Source organism: Ovis aries, chromosome 17 (genome assembly GCF_016772045.2).
Source record: "Ovis aries strain OAR_USU_Benz2616 breed Rambouillet chromosome 17, ARS-UI_Ramb_v3.0, whole genome shotgun sequence".
Taxonomy (NCBI): Eukaryota; Metazoa; Chordata; class Mammalia; order Artiodactyla; family Bovidae; genus Ovis; species Ovis aries.
The window spans coordinates 53,450,708-53,468,642 of NC_056070.1; the positions used below are offsets into that span (position 1 = coordinate 53,450,708).

Below are 17,935 nucleotides of genomic sequence, written 5' to 3' on the forward strand. Positions count from 1 at the left end.
AGGGGATCTTCATATACACACATCTCAAAAAAATAAAAGGAATTACTGGATGGGACAAACGGTGTTTATTATAGTCTAGGGTTTATAAAAAGAGATTGGAAAACACATGGAATTAGAAAAAACAATTTGAACAGCAAACACTGGTAAACACAGTACATCTGTGACTACAAGGCGGAGAAATCCAAGTGGAAATTTGGCTAGGGTACATGGTTTGGGGCACGTACTCAATAGGAGGTCTTTCCAGTTGAGCATGAAAGCCCATGGATAGGAGCACACCCAGTACTGACTCCTGTCAGGACAACCTGGTATCTGTATCCAAGCCAAGCAAATCCAGTCCTGAGGAACTGGAGTATGTGTTCAGCAGAATGTGCCAATGCCCTCTGAAACAGAAGGTGGTCTAGCAGAAACTGTGGAGTCACAGCATTGTAATATGATGACGAGAGAAGGAAAGTAAAACAGGGAGTCACTAAGTATCACTTAAACTCATGATGCCATGTTCAAGGAAGAAAATAAAAGGCAGGCAGGAGGAATCAGCATTTTCAAGAAGCCAGGTCTGCACACCCTGCTGATTCTCAACAGTAATGTCAGCACACCTTAGGAGGTTCAATTATGAAAAATCATTAGAGGCTAACTTGCAGGGTCTTTTATTCCAGAAAAGGACCTTTCTGCTTTCAGGTGGGTTATGGAAAGGAAGCTGACACCATACTGAGCTACCAGGCGTGCTTCCTGGCTCCCCTTAGAGGGAGCTGTGGCCCTAGAGATCCAAATGCTGAGGGTGCAATTTCTGTAGCCAGAGCAGCAGTGCTGCAATGCAAAAGCAGATGGTGCAGCCTGAGTGCTTAGAAACCTCATTCACTGAAGAATCATGTTCCAGAGATATTGTTAGTCAAACGCAGCACAACTGTTGATCTGTTCTGCCCAACTTTCTGAGGAGGCTCTAACTCCTGTCTGAGCTTTGAGAGGTTCATAGGAAATTCACCGAGGGTGATAACATGATATCAATACTGTAAAACTGGGTTTATTTGGGGGAAAAAAAAAAAGATTTCTAGAAGAATAAAGTCACATCAGCACCTGCCAGAATAACTCCCGCCCACTTCCTCACCATCCAGAGGAGTCTCATTTAGGGTCATGGCCTAACCTGCAAGAGATGTGAAACACACATCAAGTTTTTAACAATGCCTTAATCCCGAGAGATTAAACTGAGAGGCCACAGCATTTCCACCACCTAGAAGTTCAGGCATCCAGTCTCTTTGAGATCCTTGAGCTTCAGGCAGAAAAGAAGAGGAGGAAAAGCCCACTAGACCCAGGTCTGGGGCAAAGGAAGATGCTTTACTGTTTCCATTCCTCAGGGACAGTCATCTTTGCAATGGAATAATGTTGCAGCTGGAAGAAAAAAAGGAAAGAAACAGTATGTAAGTTTGGTGGCTCCGTTCAGGAAGATCAGAAGTGATCCCTTCTGAGCTTTTCACCTACATGCTTTCTCATTCATTCAACACAAACACCCAGTTAATGAAAGACCCAGAGTGACCAGGGCTCCCTTCATCTCCACACCTGCAATCTCAATCCTGCCAAAAAGATTCATCATGAGTTGCTACAGGTAATCTGGAAATTCCCTTCCTTCCCCAACGACCCCACCTCCTGCCTACAGCTTTATGTCTAACAAGCAAGCAGCAGACACTGCAGTGTGAATGAATGGACACAGATACTTTACCCCAGCAGTCCTTTTCCTGCCCAGCGTGTTGGCACGAGTCTAAGCTGGTGTTTCTCCCCTCTGCGCATCACTGTCACATTCAGGGGCTTCTGAAAGGAAAATAAGCTCATTTTATGTTCAGCCTCCTTAGCATTCAAAGAGATTCAGGCTAGAAGGCTGAGATACTTGGGCGGGGGGTGGGGGGGTCGGGGGCGGTTGTTTGTTTTGTTTTTTGCCAACCAGATTGGTAAGGAGGCTTTAAAAAAAATATTTTTTTTGCTTTTATTTATTTATTTGGCTGTGCCAGGTCTTAGCTGCAAGATATGGGATCTAGTTGCCTGACCAGTGATCGAACCTGGGCCCCCTGTATTGGGAGTACAGAGTCTTAGCCACTAGACCACCAGAAAAGTCCCAGGATGCTTATTCTAAACATAATTTCTGCAACAGGCAAGAATGTGGGGGGACTTGGCACTCTGGGGGGAGCCAGTGGGGCTACAGATTTGGTACCATCCTCCTGGAGAAACATACCTCCCCAACAACAACAACAAAATCTTTAAAAGGTACATACAAGATATCTTTTGCAAAAGTACAAGATGATAAAGAAACAAAGCATTCATCCCGGAGTATTTAAAAATTCCAAAAACTGAAAACACCCAAAATACCCCTCAATAAGGTATTGTTCAAATATAGTACAGTGAATAAGTAGGTTCAGTAAAAATAAAACCAGCGAAGCATGAATCCATGAATATATGTCCTAAAAGGTCCCACGTGTTATAAATCAACTATATTCTTCAGGGACTTCCCTGGGGGTCCAGTGGTTAAGAATCTGCCTTACAATGCAGGGGACATGGGTTCAATCTCTGGTTGGGGAAGCAAGTTCCCACATGCTGCATGGCAACCAAGGCTGCTCACTGCCACTACAGAGCCTGTGCTCAACAAAGTCCCCGTGTGCCCCAACTAAGACCCCAGGCAGCTAAATAAAATAATTAAAAAAAATAAATCACCTCTCCTTCAATTAAAAATAATAGAAATTTTGAGACTTCCCTGGTAGTCAATGGTTAAGACTCCTCGTTCCCAATGCAGGGAGCCTGGGTTCGATCCCTGCTCAGGGAACTAGATCCTGCATGCCACAACAAAGATCCCAGGTAGCCACAACTAAGACTCAATGCAGCCAAATAAATACATATTTTTAAAAATAATAATAAAGTATACAATTCAGTGGGTTTTGGTAAATTCAGAGATTGGTCCAACCATCACCACCTAATTTCAGAGTATTTCTGTCACCCAAAAAGAAACTCCATGCCCATTAGCAACCACTCTCTAGTCCCTCCTCCCCAACCCCTGGAAACCACCTCTCTACTTTCTGTCTCTATGGATTTGCCTCTTCTGAACATTTCATATAAATGGAATTCTAAAATATGTGGCCCTTTGTGTCTGGCTTCTTTCACTTAGCACAAATTCTTTCAAGGATTGTTACTGTTATAGGATATCAGTACACCATTCTTTTTTTATGGTTGAATACACACTATTTTTATTAAAAAGAAATATTGTTTTAAGATTTTTTTTTCCTTTGAAAATACATGCATGTGATCCAGAAACTCACCTTTAAAAACTTATCTACAGAAACAGAGATTTGTCTACAAGGGTGTTAATTTCCAAGTTTCCATAAAATTGGAAACTCCCTAAATGTCTAACAATAGAATGCTATGGGGTTAAAAAAAGATTTTATTTTTCCAATTCACAGAGCAGATCATGGAAACCCAGATCCATGATTCTCAAGCTGAGCTCTGGTTCTAGGAGGACCCAGGGCCCTGAGAGTGTGATACTGCCCCCACCCCACCTCCAGCCCATCCCAGCAGTTCAACTTATCTGTTTGATATATTGGAATTTATATTCTTTAGAATGAAATTTCCTACAAAATGTTCAATAACTGCCTTTATCAAAAAGGACTCATGCAGTATTATTAACTAGTCACCACGCTGTGCAATATGGAATAATACTCTCTTGCATATTTGAAAGTTGCTCATCTTGAAAGTACACATCACAAAAAAAAACCTTGTAACTACTATGTATGGTGACAGATGTTAACTTGACTTATTGTGGCAATCATTTCGCAAAATATAGAAACATTGAATTATTATGTTTTATACCTGAAAATAGTATTCATATAATGTTATACGTCAATTACACCTCAGTGTTAACAAAAACAGATTTTTTTAGCTATAAATAGCCTAAGACTGTATTTAACTAGAAGAGACAGATTAGAAACCAGTAGCTATTATGAGTAACCACCAAAAACTGGAAACAACCTAAATGTCCCATGCTGGGAAAATGGATGAAGAGTCTGGGGGTCATTACGCAATGGATTACTACTCAGTGGTGAAAAGGGATGCACTACAGATGCAAATGCCCGCTTGGAAGAACCGCAGATGCAGGACGCTGGGTGAAAGTAGCCAGACTTACAGGACTTTTTTTCAGCTGTGCCACAGGGTCTCAGTTCCCTGACCAGGGACGGAACCTGCACCCCGTGCAATGGAAGCACAGAGTCTTAACCACTAGACTGCCAGGGAAGCCCCTTAAAGGGCTTTATACTACGCAGTTTCACTTATGCAACATTTTGGAAAAGGTAAAGCCACAGGAGTGGAGCACAGATCCGTGGTTTCCTGGGCATGAGGCATGGGGAGAAGTTAACTACAAAAGGATCAGGCCATTTTGGGTTGCAGAACTGTGGCGTATCTTCATTTGGTGATATTTACATACACATACAGTTGTCAAAACTCACAGAACTACACACTGAAAAGGGTGAATTCTGCTGTGGGTACATCAGGCCTTAACTTAATCAAAGCATCCAGTAGCTCTGTATGCTAATGCACAAAGAACCTGTCCCTGGAAGAACACAGTTGGAAAGCAGCTGCCTTTGGAGGAAAGGAAATGAACCTGGAGGAGAGGGAAGTTTTTCATTATGTTTTTTCGTCCTGTTTTTGCCATTAGTATTACCTCTTCCAGGGGGCAAAAAAAAAAAAAAAGAGAGAGAGAGAGAGAGACATATTTACAACACAAACCAGTAACAATGAGCCCAGACAACTACAAAGTTTAAAAGTATTGTTACATGTAGCAAGGTACCCAAGAAACATGAGTAAATTCTAACACACTAGCAAGCTGGGGAGGTGGGGTGGGGAAGAAGGAGTGAAAAACAGAGACTCTGGTAAAAATAACACAATGCATCATCTCTAGAAACCTCACTAAAATGGTGATGGGACAGTAAAGAGATAACAAAGGTGTAAAGCCACAGTGATAAATAAATGCTTCGAAATTCTTTCCTTCTAGAGTTAAAGCCTAATTCCTTTCCTTTTGAGTGAGGAATGGACTTGCTTCTAACAAATAGAAGACTGGAATTGATAGTGTGAATCTTCAGAGACAGAGTCAGAAGGCGCTGCTCTCAGCTCTCTGCTCTCACTTGGACTGCCCACTCTGCAAGAAGCCAGCCGCCATGCTACGGGGGCACTCAAGCAGCACTGTGGAGGCCCACATGCTGAGGACCTGAAGTCTCCTGCCAACAGCCACGTGAGTGAGGCACCTCGGACACAGATTTTCTAACCTCGGTCAAGCCCTCAGATGACGGCAACCTCTGCTTTCATCTTGATCACAACCTCATGAGAGACCCTGAACCAAAACCACCCAGCTACATGACTCCTGGACACTGCCTGACCCCATACTGTATAAGCTAATAGATGCTTGAAGCTTCAAGTTGCTGAAGTTTTGGGGTGATTTTTTTCACTCACCAATACACCTTTTCTGGCAAAGGGTTAAAGAGAAGCAGAGCAGGACAAATGGATTTGTTCTAGGAAACCCCAGAAAGGTTCCGAACAAACAGACCAAAGAAACAAAGAATCCCACATATAAAAATCATATAACAGATGTGGCAATATAAAAGAGTGGGTAAAGTACTAACTTTTCAATACACAATAATGGAACAACTACTATCCATTTGGGGAAGAAAATATGTCTGAGACCCTGCTTCACACCATTCACAAAAATTAATTTCAGATGAACTATGAATCGAACAGAAATGAAAACATACGTGCACACACAAACTTCTATAGAATGTTCACAGAAGCATTACTCTATAACATCCCAAAAGTGGAAACAACCTGAATATTCGTCAACTAATGAATGGATAAAGTATGGCCTATCCATACAATGGGATACTATTTGGTCATAAAACGGAATGAAGTATTGACATATGCTACAACATGGATGAATCTTGAAAACACTACACTAAATGATACATATATATCACTTAGTATATATACAGGATATATCACAGTATATATGTGTGTATATATATATACAGTATAAATCACATACTATATGATCCTATTTACATGAAATATCCAGAATAAGCAAGACTGTGGAGAAGGCAATGGCAGGCGACCCACACCAGTACTCTTGCCTGGAAAATCCCATGGAGGGAGGAGCCTGGTGGGCTGTAGTCCATGGGGTCGCGAAGAGTCAGACACGACTGAGCGACTTCACTTTCACTTTTCACTTTCATGCATTGGAGAAGGAAATGGCAACCCACTCCAGTGTTCTTGCCTGGAGAATCCCAGGGACGGGGGAGCCTGGTGGGCTGCCGTCTATGGGGTCACACAGAGTCAGACACGACTGAAGTGACTTAGCAGCAGTAGAGACAAAGAGTAGTTTAGTGGCTGCCAGGGGTTGGTAGGTATGGGGAAAATGGGAGTGACTGCTAGTGGGAATGAGGCTTTTTTCTGAGGTGATTGTAAAAAATAATAAATAAATAAAAATTTTAAAAATAAATAAAACTGATTGTGGTGATGTATGCCCGACTCTACGAACAGACTAAAAATGAGTAAATTATGCACTTTAAATGGGTGACCTGGAAGGTATGTAAATTGTACCTCAGTCAAACTGTTATAAAAAAAATAATAAAAGATACATGCCAGATGGATTAAAGAAAAGCTAAAAACAAACCAATAAAAGCACTAGAAGACTTTCTTGAAGGAGATACAAGCCATAAAGTGCAAAACTAATGAGTTTGATAAAAAACAAAATTATAAACTTCCATCTAAGTACAGACCGAATGAAGGTGTCAGTCAGTGTGGAAATGAGGGCCTGACCTCTAGCAGGGCACCGACATCAGCCAAATGCTTCTGGGCCCAATGCCTGCCAGAAATCAGGGGGATAAGCATTCTAGGCGGAGGGAACAGCCAAAAGGCCCTGTGCGGGAAGGACTGTGCTTGGGTAACAGCCCCCCGAGGGCAGCTGGCCCACACCCCGGCCACAGCTCCTGCCCTGGCAGTTCTGGGGTCACTGGTCAGACTCCACATGCCCTCCAGCTCACCCCCTCACTGTGCTGGACCACACTGCCGATGTTCTGCAGTGACTGGAAGTTCTGGGTGTTCACAGAGCCAAACTCCAGAATCTCATCATCCACTTGCAGACCCTAAAGAGAGAAGAGAAAACAGGAAGTCAGGAGAGAGCTTCAGTGTGCTTCACCCTCTCAGACAGTCCTAACTTAATGCACGCATGTTCAGTGGGAATCTGCTGTATGGCACAGGGAGCTCAGCTCGGTGGTCTGTGGTGGCCGATAGGGGTGGGATAGGAGTTGGGGTGGGAGGGAGGCTTACGAGGGAGGGGATATATGTATATGTATGGCTGATTCACTTCACTGTACAACAGAAACACAATGCTGTAAAGCAATTATACTCTGATTTTTTTTTTTTTAATGAGCATGTTTTCCACAGAGAAGAATGGCAGGCACGAAGCAAAGAGGTTAGGATTTAGGTACATCGGGCAGGGAGGGGCAGCGCATAACTGGGCCAGCTCCTCCAGGGGTTCCTCCAGGCACAAAGTGAGCAAAAGGTGGCCGGTCAGGTCTGCCCAGTGCCTGGTGAAAGCTGGCAGTGGTGCAGGCCTTGAGGAACACGGGGCAAAGCTCTCTGGTCCTGGTCCTGGCCCTGACCCAGGTGCAGGGGCAAGGAGTGGCAGGCCAATCTGGCTTACTTTGTTCAGGAGTCAGCATTTAGACACATTTGCCCTAGAAGGCCCCACTCTAGCAGCCAGGGGCACAACGCTGACCCAGGACAAGAGTGACCCTCAGAACACAGATCACAGTTCCTCCATCCCTTCCACAAATACTCGTCACGGGTCAACGACAACTCTGTACCAGATGCTGTGTGCACTGCTGCTGCTGCTGCTAAGTCGCTTCAGTCGTGTCCGACTCTGTGCGACCCCACAGAGGGCAGCCCACCAGGCTCCGCCGTCCATGGGATTTTCCAGGCAAGAACACTGGAGTGGGGTGCCATTGCCTTCTCTGTGTCGTGTGCACAGTGGTGGATAAAACATGTAACCCACAGTCTTACGATCACTAAAGATGACTGGCAGGACCCAATTCTGCCTTCTAGAAGCTATGTGTCCTGGCAAAAAGTACTTCAGGGGTTCGAGGCTTTTCCCCATGGATGAAATGGTACCTACTCTAGAGGGTGGCTGTGGGATTCAACATAAATTGCAGCTCTATATAAAAATCTGTATGTCATGTTCACAGAGGCATTATTCATAATAGCCAGAAAATGGAAACGAATTGATGAATGCATAAACAAAGTGTGATCTATCCAGACACCATACTATACTCAGAAAAAGGAATGAACATGGGAGAGAGATAAATTGGGAGATTATATACAACTATGTATAAAATAGATAACTAATAAGAATCTGCTGTATAGCACAGGAAACTCTACTCAGTACTCTGTAATGGACTGAATGGGAAAAGAATCCAAAAAGGAGTGGATATATGTATATGTATAACTTCTTCACTTTGCTATATACCTGAAACTAACACAACACCATAAATCAACTATTCTCCAGTAAAAAACTTTAGAAAATGAAAAAGGAATGAAGTTGACATACATGCTCCAACACGGACAGACCTTGAAAACATGATACTAAAAGGGAGAAGCCAGACACAGAGGACCACATATTGTATGATTCCATGCACTCATATATGCAATGTCCAAAGCAGGCAAATTCATAGAAACAGAAAGCAGACTGGTGGGAGCCAGGGGTTAAGGGAGATCGGGGGTTGAGGTGTAATACCTAATTGGTTTCTTTTCAGAACAATGAAAATATTCTAAAATCTGACTCCTAATTGTTAATACACCAAAAGCCACTCAATCATATATGTACCTTAAATGGATAAAAGTTACGGCATATGACCTATATCCCAATTAAAGCTGTTAAAACTTGTCAAAACACACCAGGCGAGCTCACTTGGCAGGACACGTGTTGCAAAGCAAGGGCTCAGTAAGTGGCAGCTATTGTTGTCACTCTCCTGCCTGTTACTCAACGCCCAGTGAAAATCAGGCCCAGGAAGAGAGCCTCCTTCCCTCTTGGGACATCTATCGCCTTCCACCTTGTGGCCCAGGGTTTCCCTCATGGCTCCTTGAGTGGGCAGCAAGGCCTAACTCCTGCTGGCCCTCCCTGGTGTCTGCTGCCCTGGAGACAGTGTGGGTCTGTCTGTCCACAGTGCCCCAGCCTCAAGTCCACCTCAAGGCACCCTCAGGCTGTGAGCTCAGGGAGTCAGCCCTGGCTTACTGCGATGCTGGCGGGGGAGCCGGGGCTGACACTGTTCACTTTGGCGAAGGCCTGGGCAGGGCTGAGGCCCTGGCTCTGGTCGCGGCTCAGGGCCTCCCTGTGGGCTTCGGCCAGGTCCCGGGCCTGCTTCTCCTTGTCGCGAGCATGCAGCTGGTGTAGGGCGTCTTCCACCTGCTTCATCACCGCCTTGTGGTCATTCTGCAGGCCTGAAGGAGAGCATCGTATCAGGGGCCAAGAAAAGACAGCAGAGGACATGAGACATGTCCCCTACATTCATTCACTAAATATTTAATGAGTGCTTATTTTATCCCAGAGGTTGAGCCAGACACTGAGGACTCATCTACAAACAAGACAGAGGGGCTGTCCTCATGAAGCTTACAGTCCTGCAAGAAGAGTAGCCAAGGGATGAGTGATTCCAATGACACCTGATGACCACGATGCGGGCTGACCCGCCCATGGGCCCTGACCTGGCTCGTCTAGAAGATCAAGGAAGGCCTGCCAAAGGCAGCACCAGTTCAGTGGAGGCCTGACAGGTGAGCAGGAGGAGGGACTCGTCCAGCTGAATCCATGGCCACAAGCTCAAGCGTACACAAGGGGCAGCGCCATGAGCAAGCGACCAAGTGAAGCAGGCTGGAGCCAAGGAGGACCTCACTTTTCTCTTAATGCTTCCAGAAGATGCCCCATCTAGCAACACACGACTGGTGGTGCTCAGCATGGGAGAGGCAACAGTGAAAACAGCTGGAAACCAGGAGTTTGGGGATGAAATCCTCTGATTTTTTTCAGTATTGCCAGTTAACTCAAAATGTGGGGAACAAAGTAAGTCGAGTAAGCTGTCTCTGCAGGCCAGCCCAGCAGAGTGGCTGGGGTCTGGGTAACTTTTTTTTTTTTTAACCTAAAGACAACTTATACCAAAGTATACTGCAGATAGAGTCAAGATTCACACAGGTAAAACAGAAGTCATCAAGGGGATAAAGTAGGACTTCCCTGGTGCGCCAGTGGTTAAGAACCTGCCTGCCAATGCCGGGGACACGGGTTTGATGCCTGGTCTGGGAAGATTCCACATGACATGGGGCAATTGAGCCCGTCTGCCACAACTACTGAAGCCCAGCCCCGAGAGCCCATGCTCGGCAATAAGAGAAGCCACTGCAGCAAGAAGCCAGCGCGCTGTGGTGAAGAGGAGCCTTAGAGAAAGCCCGAGTGCGGCAACAAAGGCACAGTGCAGCCCAAAAGCAGCTAATAAAGTGGGAGGAGTAATGCAGATGATCAGCTCCCTTCTATGTGATATGCCCTTGCTGTAGAAATCATTGGGTGCCTAGCTGTGGCAGCATGAAAAGTGGCCCCAAGGAAGGATGTTCACATCCTAAATCCAGACCCTGTGAATCTGCTACTTGACATGGCAAGGGAGGCTGTACAGGTGGGATTAAGTTAAGGGCCCTGAGATGGGAGGCTATCCTGGATTATTCAAGGGGTAGCCCAGGGTGATCACAGGGGTCTTTATCAGTGAAAGAGGGAGACAGGAGAATGAGAGAAAGACGTGTTGACAGCCTCAGAAACTGGAGAGAAGTGACCAGTGGCTTTGAAGATGGAAAGGCTACAAGTCAAGGAAGGTGGGCAGCTGTTAGAGGCTGGAAAAGACAAAGAAATGAATTATCTGGAGGGAACACAGCTCTGTTGACACCTTGATTTTAGCATAGTGAGACCCACGTGGACATCTCACTTCCAGAAATGTAAGATAATACATTTGTGACTTTTTTTTTAGATTTTTTTTTTTTTTTTGATGTGGGCCATTTTTAAAGTCTTGACTGAATTTGTTACAATATTGCTTCTGTTTTATGTTTTGTTTTTTTTTTTGGCCACAGACATGTGAAATTTTAGTTCCCTGACCAGGAATCAAACCCACACCCCCTGCACTGGAAGGGCAAAGTTTTAACCACTGGACCACTAGGGAAGTCACAATTTGTGACATTTTAAACCACTAAAGTGACGATTTGTTACAGCAGAAACAGAGGTCGAATAAACTACCCAACCTCTATTCACTCTCTCTGTTCCTTGATAATAAACACATACATACATACTATACTGTTGTTTAGGTGCTAAGGCATGCTCAACTCTTTGCAACCCCATGGACTGTAACCTGCCAGCCTCCTCTGTCCATGGGATCTCTCAGGCAAGAATACTGGAGTGGGTTGCTATTTCCTTCTCCAGGGATACACTATATACACTTATATACATAAGATATTTTACTTAAGATAGCAACATGCCCACTGTGGGTACATTTCTTGCAGGCAGGGGAGCCTATACGAGGAAAGCAGAAACTGATGCAGGACGTGGGCATGGGACTTGCAGGACAGATCCTTAACAGGAGGTGTACCAGCTGGCACAGGAGCTTGTGTCCTTCCTACCTTCTTCCTCCCTTTTCTTCCCGCCTGCCACATGGATATGGTGACCCTGAAGATGGACAAGATTTCCTAAGGATGGCAGAGCCTGGGTTTCTGAAGACTAGCCCTGCATGGCCGACCTCCAAATGTCTTTACTGAGGGACTGAGCTATTTTCTGCTTGAATGTCCATAGTCAGGTCACTATCATTAACAGCAAAACATACTTCCTCACATGTAACTGATTTGATTGGGATTGTAAGCCATAGCTGCCTTGGGTTTCTGTTGTTACTACAATAAAAGTTTCCACAATGAAGCAAGGTTCCTAAAAGCAAAATGAAAAATGAAACCACAGGACTTCTCTGGAGGTCCAGTGGTTAAGACTCCATGCTTCCAATGCAGGGAGCATGGGTTTGATCCCTAGTCAGGGAGCTAAGATCCCACATGCCACATGGTGAGGCCAAAAAATAAAACAAACTTTTAAAAAGGGGATTTAAAAAAAAAGAAAAATGAGACCATAAATATAGACCCCTAGAGTCTATCCCATTCCCATAGTTCTCAGTCTCTCCATGGGGACAAGGAGATGATCTCATCAAGGGAGAGGAGAGGGAAGCAGGCATATGGAATACTGGTGACTTCTTTGTGCCCTGTACACCTCCTGCTGCAAGGTGGGGAACATCCCCAGCCAGGGTCACTCACAGACAATGTTGTGCCTTGCAGTTCGGACTTGGTACAGGTCCACATCTGCCCGGGGGTAGCCCTCGCAGTCCACCAGTGGCTCGTTCATCCCGATGCCTTTTTGCTGGAGGGAAGATACAAGGTCAGGAAGATTTTACAGGTATGAAGACCTCAAGCTCTCCTTCCCCTGACTCTGCCCCTCTGCAGTCGTGACAAAGGTGCCAGTGACCACACCGGCCATGTATGGATCACTTCGCACAGACCGGGCCCTCTCCCACGCCCTCCTGCCACTGCCCTCGCAGGTGGGCACCATTGTTTAGCTGACTTTTAACAACACCAGTGATGAGTGGACCCACTCTCTTTTCTGACATTAGAGCAGTACAGATAAAACTAATGACTCCTTTGAGCATCACCCTCAAGGCCAATTGCTACCTCAACTCCTCCAGACCCTCCCTCCTATGGGCAGCTGACACCTGGCTGGTGACCTTGGAGGTTAGAGGAGGGTAAAAACCCCCAAGAGCACCCAGCTGAGGCAGGACTTTGGTTCTTCTGAAAATAAAGAGAGATCTGAAGGGACCTTCAAACAGGCCTTTCATCCCTGGAAGGATACACTGATATTACCAGTTGCCATCTGGGGTAGAGGAAAGGGGTGGCTGGGGACAGGGAAGGGAGAGAGACTTTCCAACTTATATCCTATTGTAAACATTGAATTTTGACCATGGCAATGTATTCCCTATTGAAAATAATACATCTGTTATAATGGTTTGTTTCTTTCAGCTGTGCTGCATGGCTTGTGGGATCTTAGTCCCTGATCAGGAGCTAAACCTATACCCTCAGCAGTGAAAGCAGAGTTCTAACCACTGCATCACCAAGGAATTGCCATTTTCATATTTTTAAAGTCTTTTCCTACCTAAATCAGAGCATGGTGCACAACAGCAATGAATCATATTATATGACATACAGCTGGGTTTTTGCAGACTTTGATTTCAAGTTCAATTCTGCCACATACAAGCTGGGTATCCTTGGTTAATATGTTCACCTCTCTGGGCCTCAGCTTCCTCAATTATAAAATGGGAAAAATGACACTCGCCTCACTTCACACCTGTTCTGAGAATTAACTAATTGACCTACGTAGGGTGCTTAGCACAGTGCCACACACATTCACAGTGGTGAAGAGCAGCCCCCAAAAGATATGTCCCAGTCCTAACCCTGAGAACCTGTGAACGTGACCTTATTTGGAAAAATGATCTTTGCAGATATAATTAAGTAAAGGATCACAAGAAGAGATCTTCCTGGATTTCGGGTGGCCCCTATATCCAACGATGGGTATCCTGATAAAAGAAAGGAGAAGGAGAAATGGGACAGAGAGATGCAGAAAGTAGGCCACGAAGACAGAGGCAGGGATTAGAGAGACACTGCCACCAGCCAAGGATGGCCAGGAGCCACCAGAATTTAGGAGAGAGGCAGGGAATGGCTTCTCCCTCAGAGCTCCAGAAGGAATCAAACCTACCAACTCCTTGATTTCACACTGCTGGTCTCCACAACTGAGAGAGGATAAACTTCTGCTGTTTTAAGCCACCAAGTTTGTGATCATTTGTTACGGTGACCCCAGGAAACTAATACACACAGAAAGTAATAAATGAGGGCTGTAATGATCTGCACAGAGACTAACTGCTGAGCATACACAGGTTCCAAGGGGAGGGATTCCATTCACTTCTCTCCCTTTCCTTCTGAAAGCCTGTGGGTTACACTTACTGTTTTCTGTTCATGGGGAAGGGGGTCTCGTATACTCCCTTAACCCAGGACTCTCTATAGATACGGTATAAATGTGCCAGGGGCTAATATCTGTATCTGCCTCCTGTATGCTCACAATGATTAAGAGTTGACTGGCCTTCCTGATTGCAGTAAGGCAATACTGCATCAGAGACTGGTTTCCAACGTTGGGACCTGGGCCACTGGCAACTCATATACAAGGCATTTAATAACCCTGAATCTAAAATACTTATTCCCTTTCCAAATATCATCAATCCTCCAGTAGTCAAAGAAAAAGTCGTGCTGGTCTCCATATTATCTCCAGATCACTTGTTATATCTGGGCCTCTCCATTTTTAAAAACAGCTTTATTCAGATATAATTCATACACTATGCAATCCACCCATTTAAAGTGTATAATTCTGAATGTCCCTGGCAGTCTGCTGCTGCTGCTAAATCGCTTCAGTTGTGTCCGACTCTGTGCGACCCTACAGACAGCAGCCCATCAGGCTCCCCCGTCCCTGGGATTCTCCAAGCAAGAACACTGGAGTGGGTTGCCATTTCCTTCTCCAATGCATGAAAGTGAAAAGTGAAAGTGAAGTCACTCGGTCGTGTCAGACTCTTAGCGACCCCATGGACTGCAGCCTACCAGGCTCCTCTGTCCATGAGATTTTCCAGGCAAGAGTACTGGAGTGGGGTGCCATTGTAGTTAAGAATTCTGTGCTTCCACTGCAGGGAGCACAGTTTCCATCATTGGTCAAGTAACTAAGATCATGCTGCGTGGTGCAGCCAAATAAATAAATGTACCATTCAGTGGTTTTTAGAATATTCATAGAATTATGAAATCATCACCACAATCAATTTAAAAACACTTTCACCACCATCCAAAAAGAAACTCTGACCCACTAGCAGCCACTTCCATCTCCCCCTCCCCTCAGCCCCTGGCAACCACGAATCTACCTTCTGTCCATGAATTTGCCTATTCTAGATCTTTCATATAAATGGAATCATAAAATGTGTGGTCTTTTGTGATGAATTTCTTTCACTTAGCTTTCAAAGTTCATGATCTTTTGTAGCATATGTAGCACTTCACTGTTTTTTATTTAAGTAATATCCCATTGTATGGACAGACCACATTTCATTATCCATTCATCAGGTGACAGATACATGGATAGATCACCTTTGGGGGGGGATCACTTTCATTAGTTCATATTTAAGGAAAGAGATTCTTATGTTTTCATATGCTGTGAAGTTACAAAATTTCCTTTAAAAATAAGATTAAGTAAAAAAATATGGGTTAACTTAAAGGAAAATAACAAGGGAGTAACAGTACAGGAGGTATACAGACACAGCATCCTGTCTGCAGTAGAAAAATAACTCAGGTGTGAGAAACCACTTGAAAGCACAGATTCTGGATTCCCTAGGCATAAGATCTAAATCTCATCTTGTGACTTCCCCTTTCTGAGTCCCAGAGTAACATACCAACTTCATAGAGCAGTTAAGAGGATTCCAGGATATAGCATACACATAAACCAGCTCAATTCAGGCACACAGTCAGCACCCAGTAAAAGGGTACCCTGGCCTCCACATGATACTTCATCTTATAAGCATCACCTACATTGCACTTCATCCACCCTGTATAGAATGTAATTCATTTACTCTTCCTCGGCAAATTGATTTGTGGTTTTACGCTAGGTGGCTTAAGAAAAACTGTATCCGTTTTGGAGCCAGAGAGGCCTGAGAACTAACCCCGTCACAGCCACTTCCGACGTACAGGACCCTAGGCAAGGGTTTGCCCCACTCTTGGCCCCAGTTTCCTCCTTATACCGTAAGGATAATAAACCTTTCCTGTTATGTTCTTACACCAGTGGCATCAGCATCGCTGGGAATTTGCAGAAATGCAGTAGCTGTTCCCACACACCCGTGCATCATCAGAATCTGAATTTTAATAAGATCGCCAGGTGATTCGCGTACACATTAAAGTTTAAGAAGCTCTAAGGTAAAGTGGTTACAGGACATCTGGTAACTGTACGACCGATGCCAGAGATGATTATCACCCTGCCTCTGCAAATTTATTAGCCCTGAAAGAGGCGGACACGACTGAGCGACTGAACTGAACTGCGACTTCAGGCAGGTTTAAGTAATGTCTCTTTCTCCATCCCTAAAATGGGTGAAATAATAGAACTCACCTCAAAAGATTATTGGGAGGATTAAATGCGTTAACCAATGTGAAGCGTTTAACACAGCTCCCAGTGAGGGCTCCATAAATGCTTGCTAGAACATCGATTCGAATCCTTCCTAGTTATTCACGTTACTTGCCTCATTGCCCGGCCTGGGGCCGCGTCAGGAATGCGTTGCGGGGCCTCCCAGCCCGCCCGGGAGCCCAGTTCCCACACTCACGCTCTCCAGCACTTCATAATTGGCTTTGATCTGGGCCTCGATCTCCTCCTTGCGCCGTATCAGTTCCTGAATGTCGCTGACAGTTACACCACTGGCCTCCGAGGAGCCCCCACTCTGACTCCCTGCCTTCTCCGACATTGTGCACGTCTACCCGGGACCTAGAACTGCCGGTTTCCCGGCCGCGGACGCCCGAGGAAACTGTAGCTACGGCTCCGCGCGCGGGCCAAAACACCTCGGCTGTTCGCGGGAGCCCGGAAAAGTAAAAGGTGTGGTTTTGTCTGTGGGGCGTGGTCACCAGAAACCACACCCTGCTGGAACAAGTGGTCCTGTGGTAACTCTTGGCGGGAGGTATGAGGACGGATGGATTCCCAGTCCCACCCAAGCGCTGGCCCAGACCAGGGCATGATGAACTCTCTCTAGTTGACTCGCTTTCTTTTCTCATTCATTCAGCTATGTATTGAGCGCCTCCTGTATGCATGGGGCAGCGCACTGTGCGTGGCGCTCCATTTCAGCTCTGCATCTACACAGTCCTTGAGGGTTTACATAATACTCAGATTCCTGGTTTTACAAAGCCTATAAGCTTGGGTTGAAATCCCAGCTCTTGCCTCTTACTGCCAGTAGTGGCCTAGATAAATCACTTCACTGAGCCTCCATTTCCTTATCCGTGAGTTGGTTGGCTATTGATAGCAATCTATCTCATAGTGTTGACATTCATATGACATATGATATTCATATGACATAGTGTTGACCTGTTTGCAAAATGCAAACAAGTATTTATTGAATGCCTCCTTTGTGTCATACACTGTCCTAGGTGCTGGAAGGGCAAAGAAGTGGGCACTGGACTCAGTGTGTCTCATATTAAGGTCTCTATAAATATCAGTAAAAATAGTATTGATGACAACAATAATATCAATACTAATAATTTATCAAATACAACGCATTGCACTGTTCTAAGGGCCCTATGTGTATTAATTCAACAAATTTGGGACTCCCCTGGTGGTCCAGTGGCTAAGACTGTGGGCTTCCAATGCAGGGGGCCAGGGTTCAATCCCTGGTCAAGGAACTAGATCCCACATGCCTCAACCAAGAGTTTACATGTGGCAACTTAAAAAAAGATCCCGCATGCTCCAAAGATTTGAAACTCGGCGCAGCCAAATAAATTGTTTTAAAAAATTCAACAAACTCATAAACCAGGATTATTATTACTCTCATTTGACAGGTGAGAAAAATCATCTCAATGACTCACTTGCCCAGCTAGCAAAATAAGCAGCCCCAATTTGAACCCAGCTTAACCAAAAGATGACACAACCTCTTAACATGTTCCCACTGACATTTTGCACTGAAAAAGACACACCATCACCTACCTAGTAGTCAAACATGTTTGCTCTGAATCTAGTCATGAAAAACAAACAGACAAACCCAAATTG

General features: G+C 45.0%; 1 protein-coding gene across 1 annotated transcript; it reads right to left on the reverse strand.

Moving 5' to 3' along the window:
- Window positions 1–42: 42 nt before the first annotated feature.
- Window positions 43–16,674, reverse strand: PSMD9 (proteasome 26S subunit, non-ATPase 9). The gene is made up of 6 exons (XM_004017342.6): window positions 16,509–16,674; window positions 12,379–12,481; window positions 9,305–9,510; window positions 7,056–7,157; window positions 1,712–1,800; window positions 43–1,383 (listed from the first exon to the last, which is right to left on the reverse strand). The coding sequence occupies exons 1-6, from the start codon at window positions 16,644–16,646 to the stop codon at window positions 1,356–1,358; spliced, it is 666 nt and encodes a 221-aa protein (XP_004017391.1). The 5' UTR covers window positions 16,647–16,674; the 3' UTR covers window positions 43–1,355.
- Window positions 16,675–17,935: the final 1,261 nt, after the last annotated feature.

Coding starts and splice junctions, on each gene's coding strand:
- PSMD9 (XM_004017342.6), bottom strand. CDS start 16,646: ATGTCGGAGAAGGCAGGGAGTCAGAGTGGGGGCTCCTCGGAGGCCAGT. Junction 1,801..7,055: donor TGGTCCAGCACAGTGAGGGG/GTGAGCTGGAGG, acceptor TTTTCCTTTCAG/AAGCCCCTGAATGTGACAGT. Junction 1,384..1,711: donor GCAGGAAAAGGACTGCTGGG/GTAAAGTATCTG, acceptor TTTTTCTTCCAG/CTGCAACATTATTCCATTGC.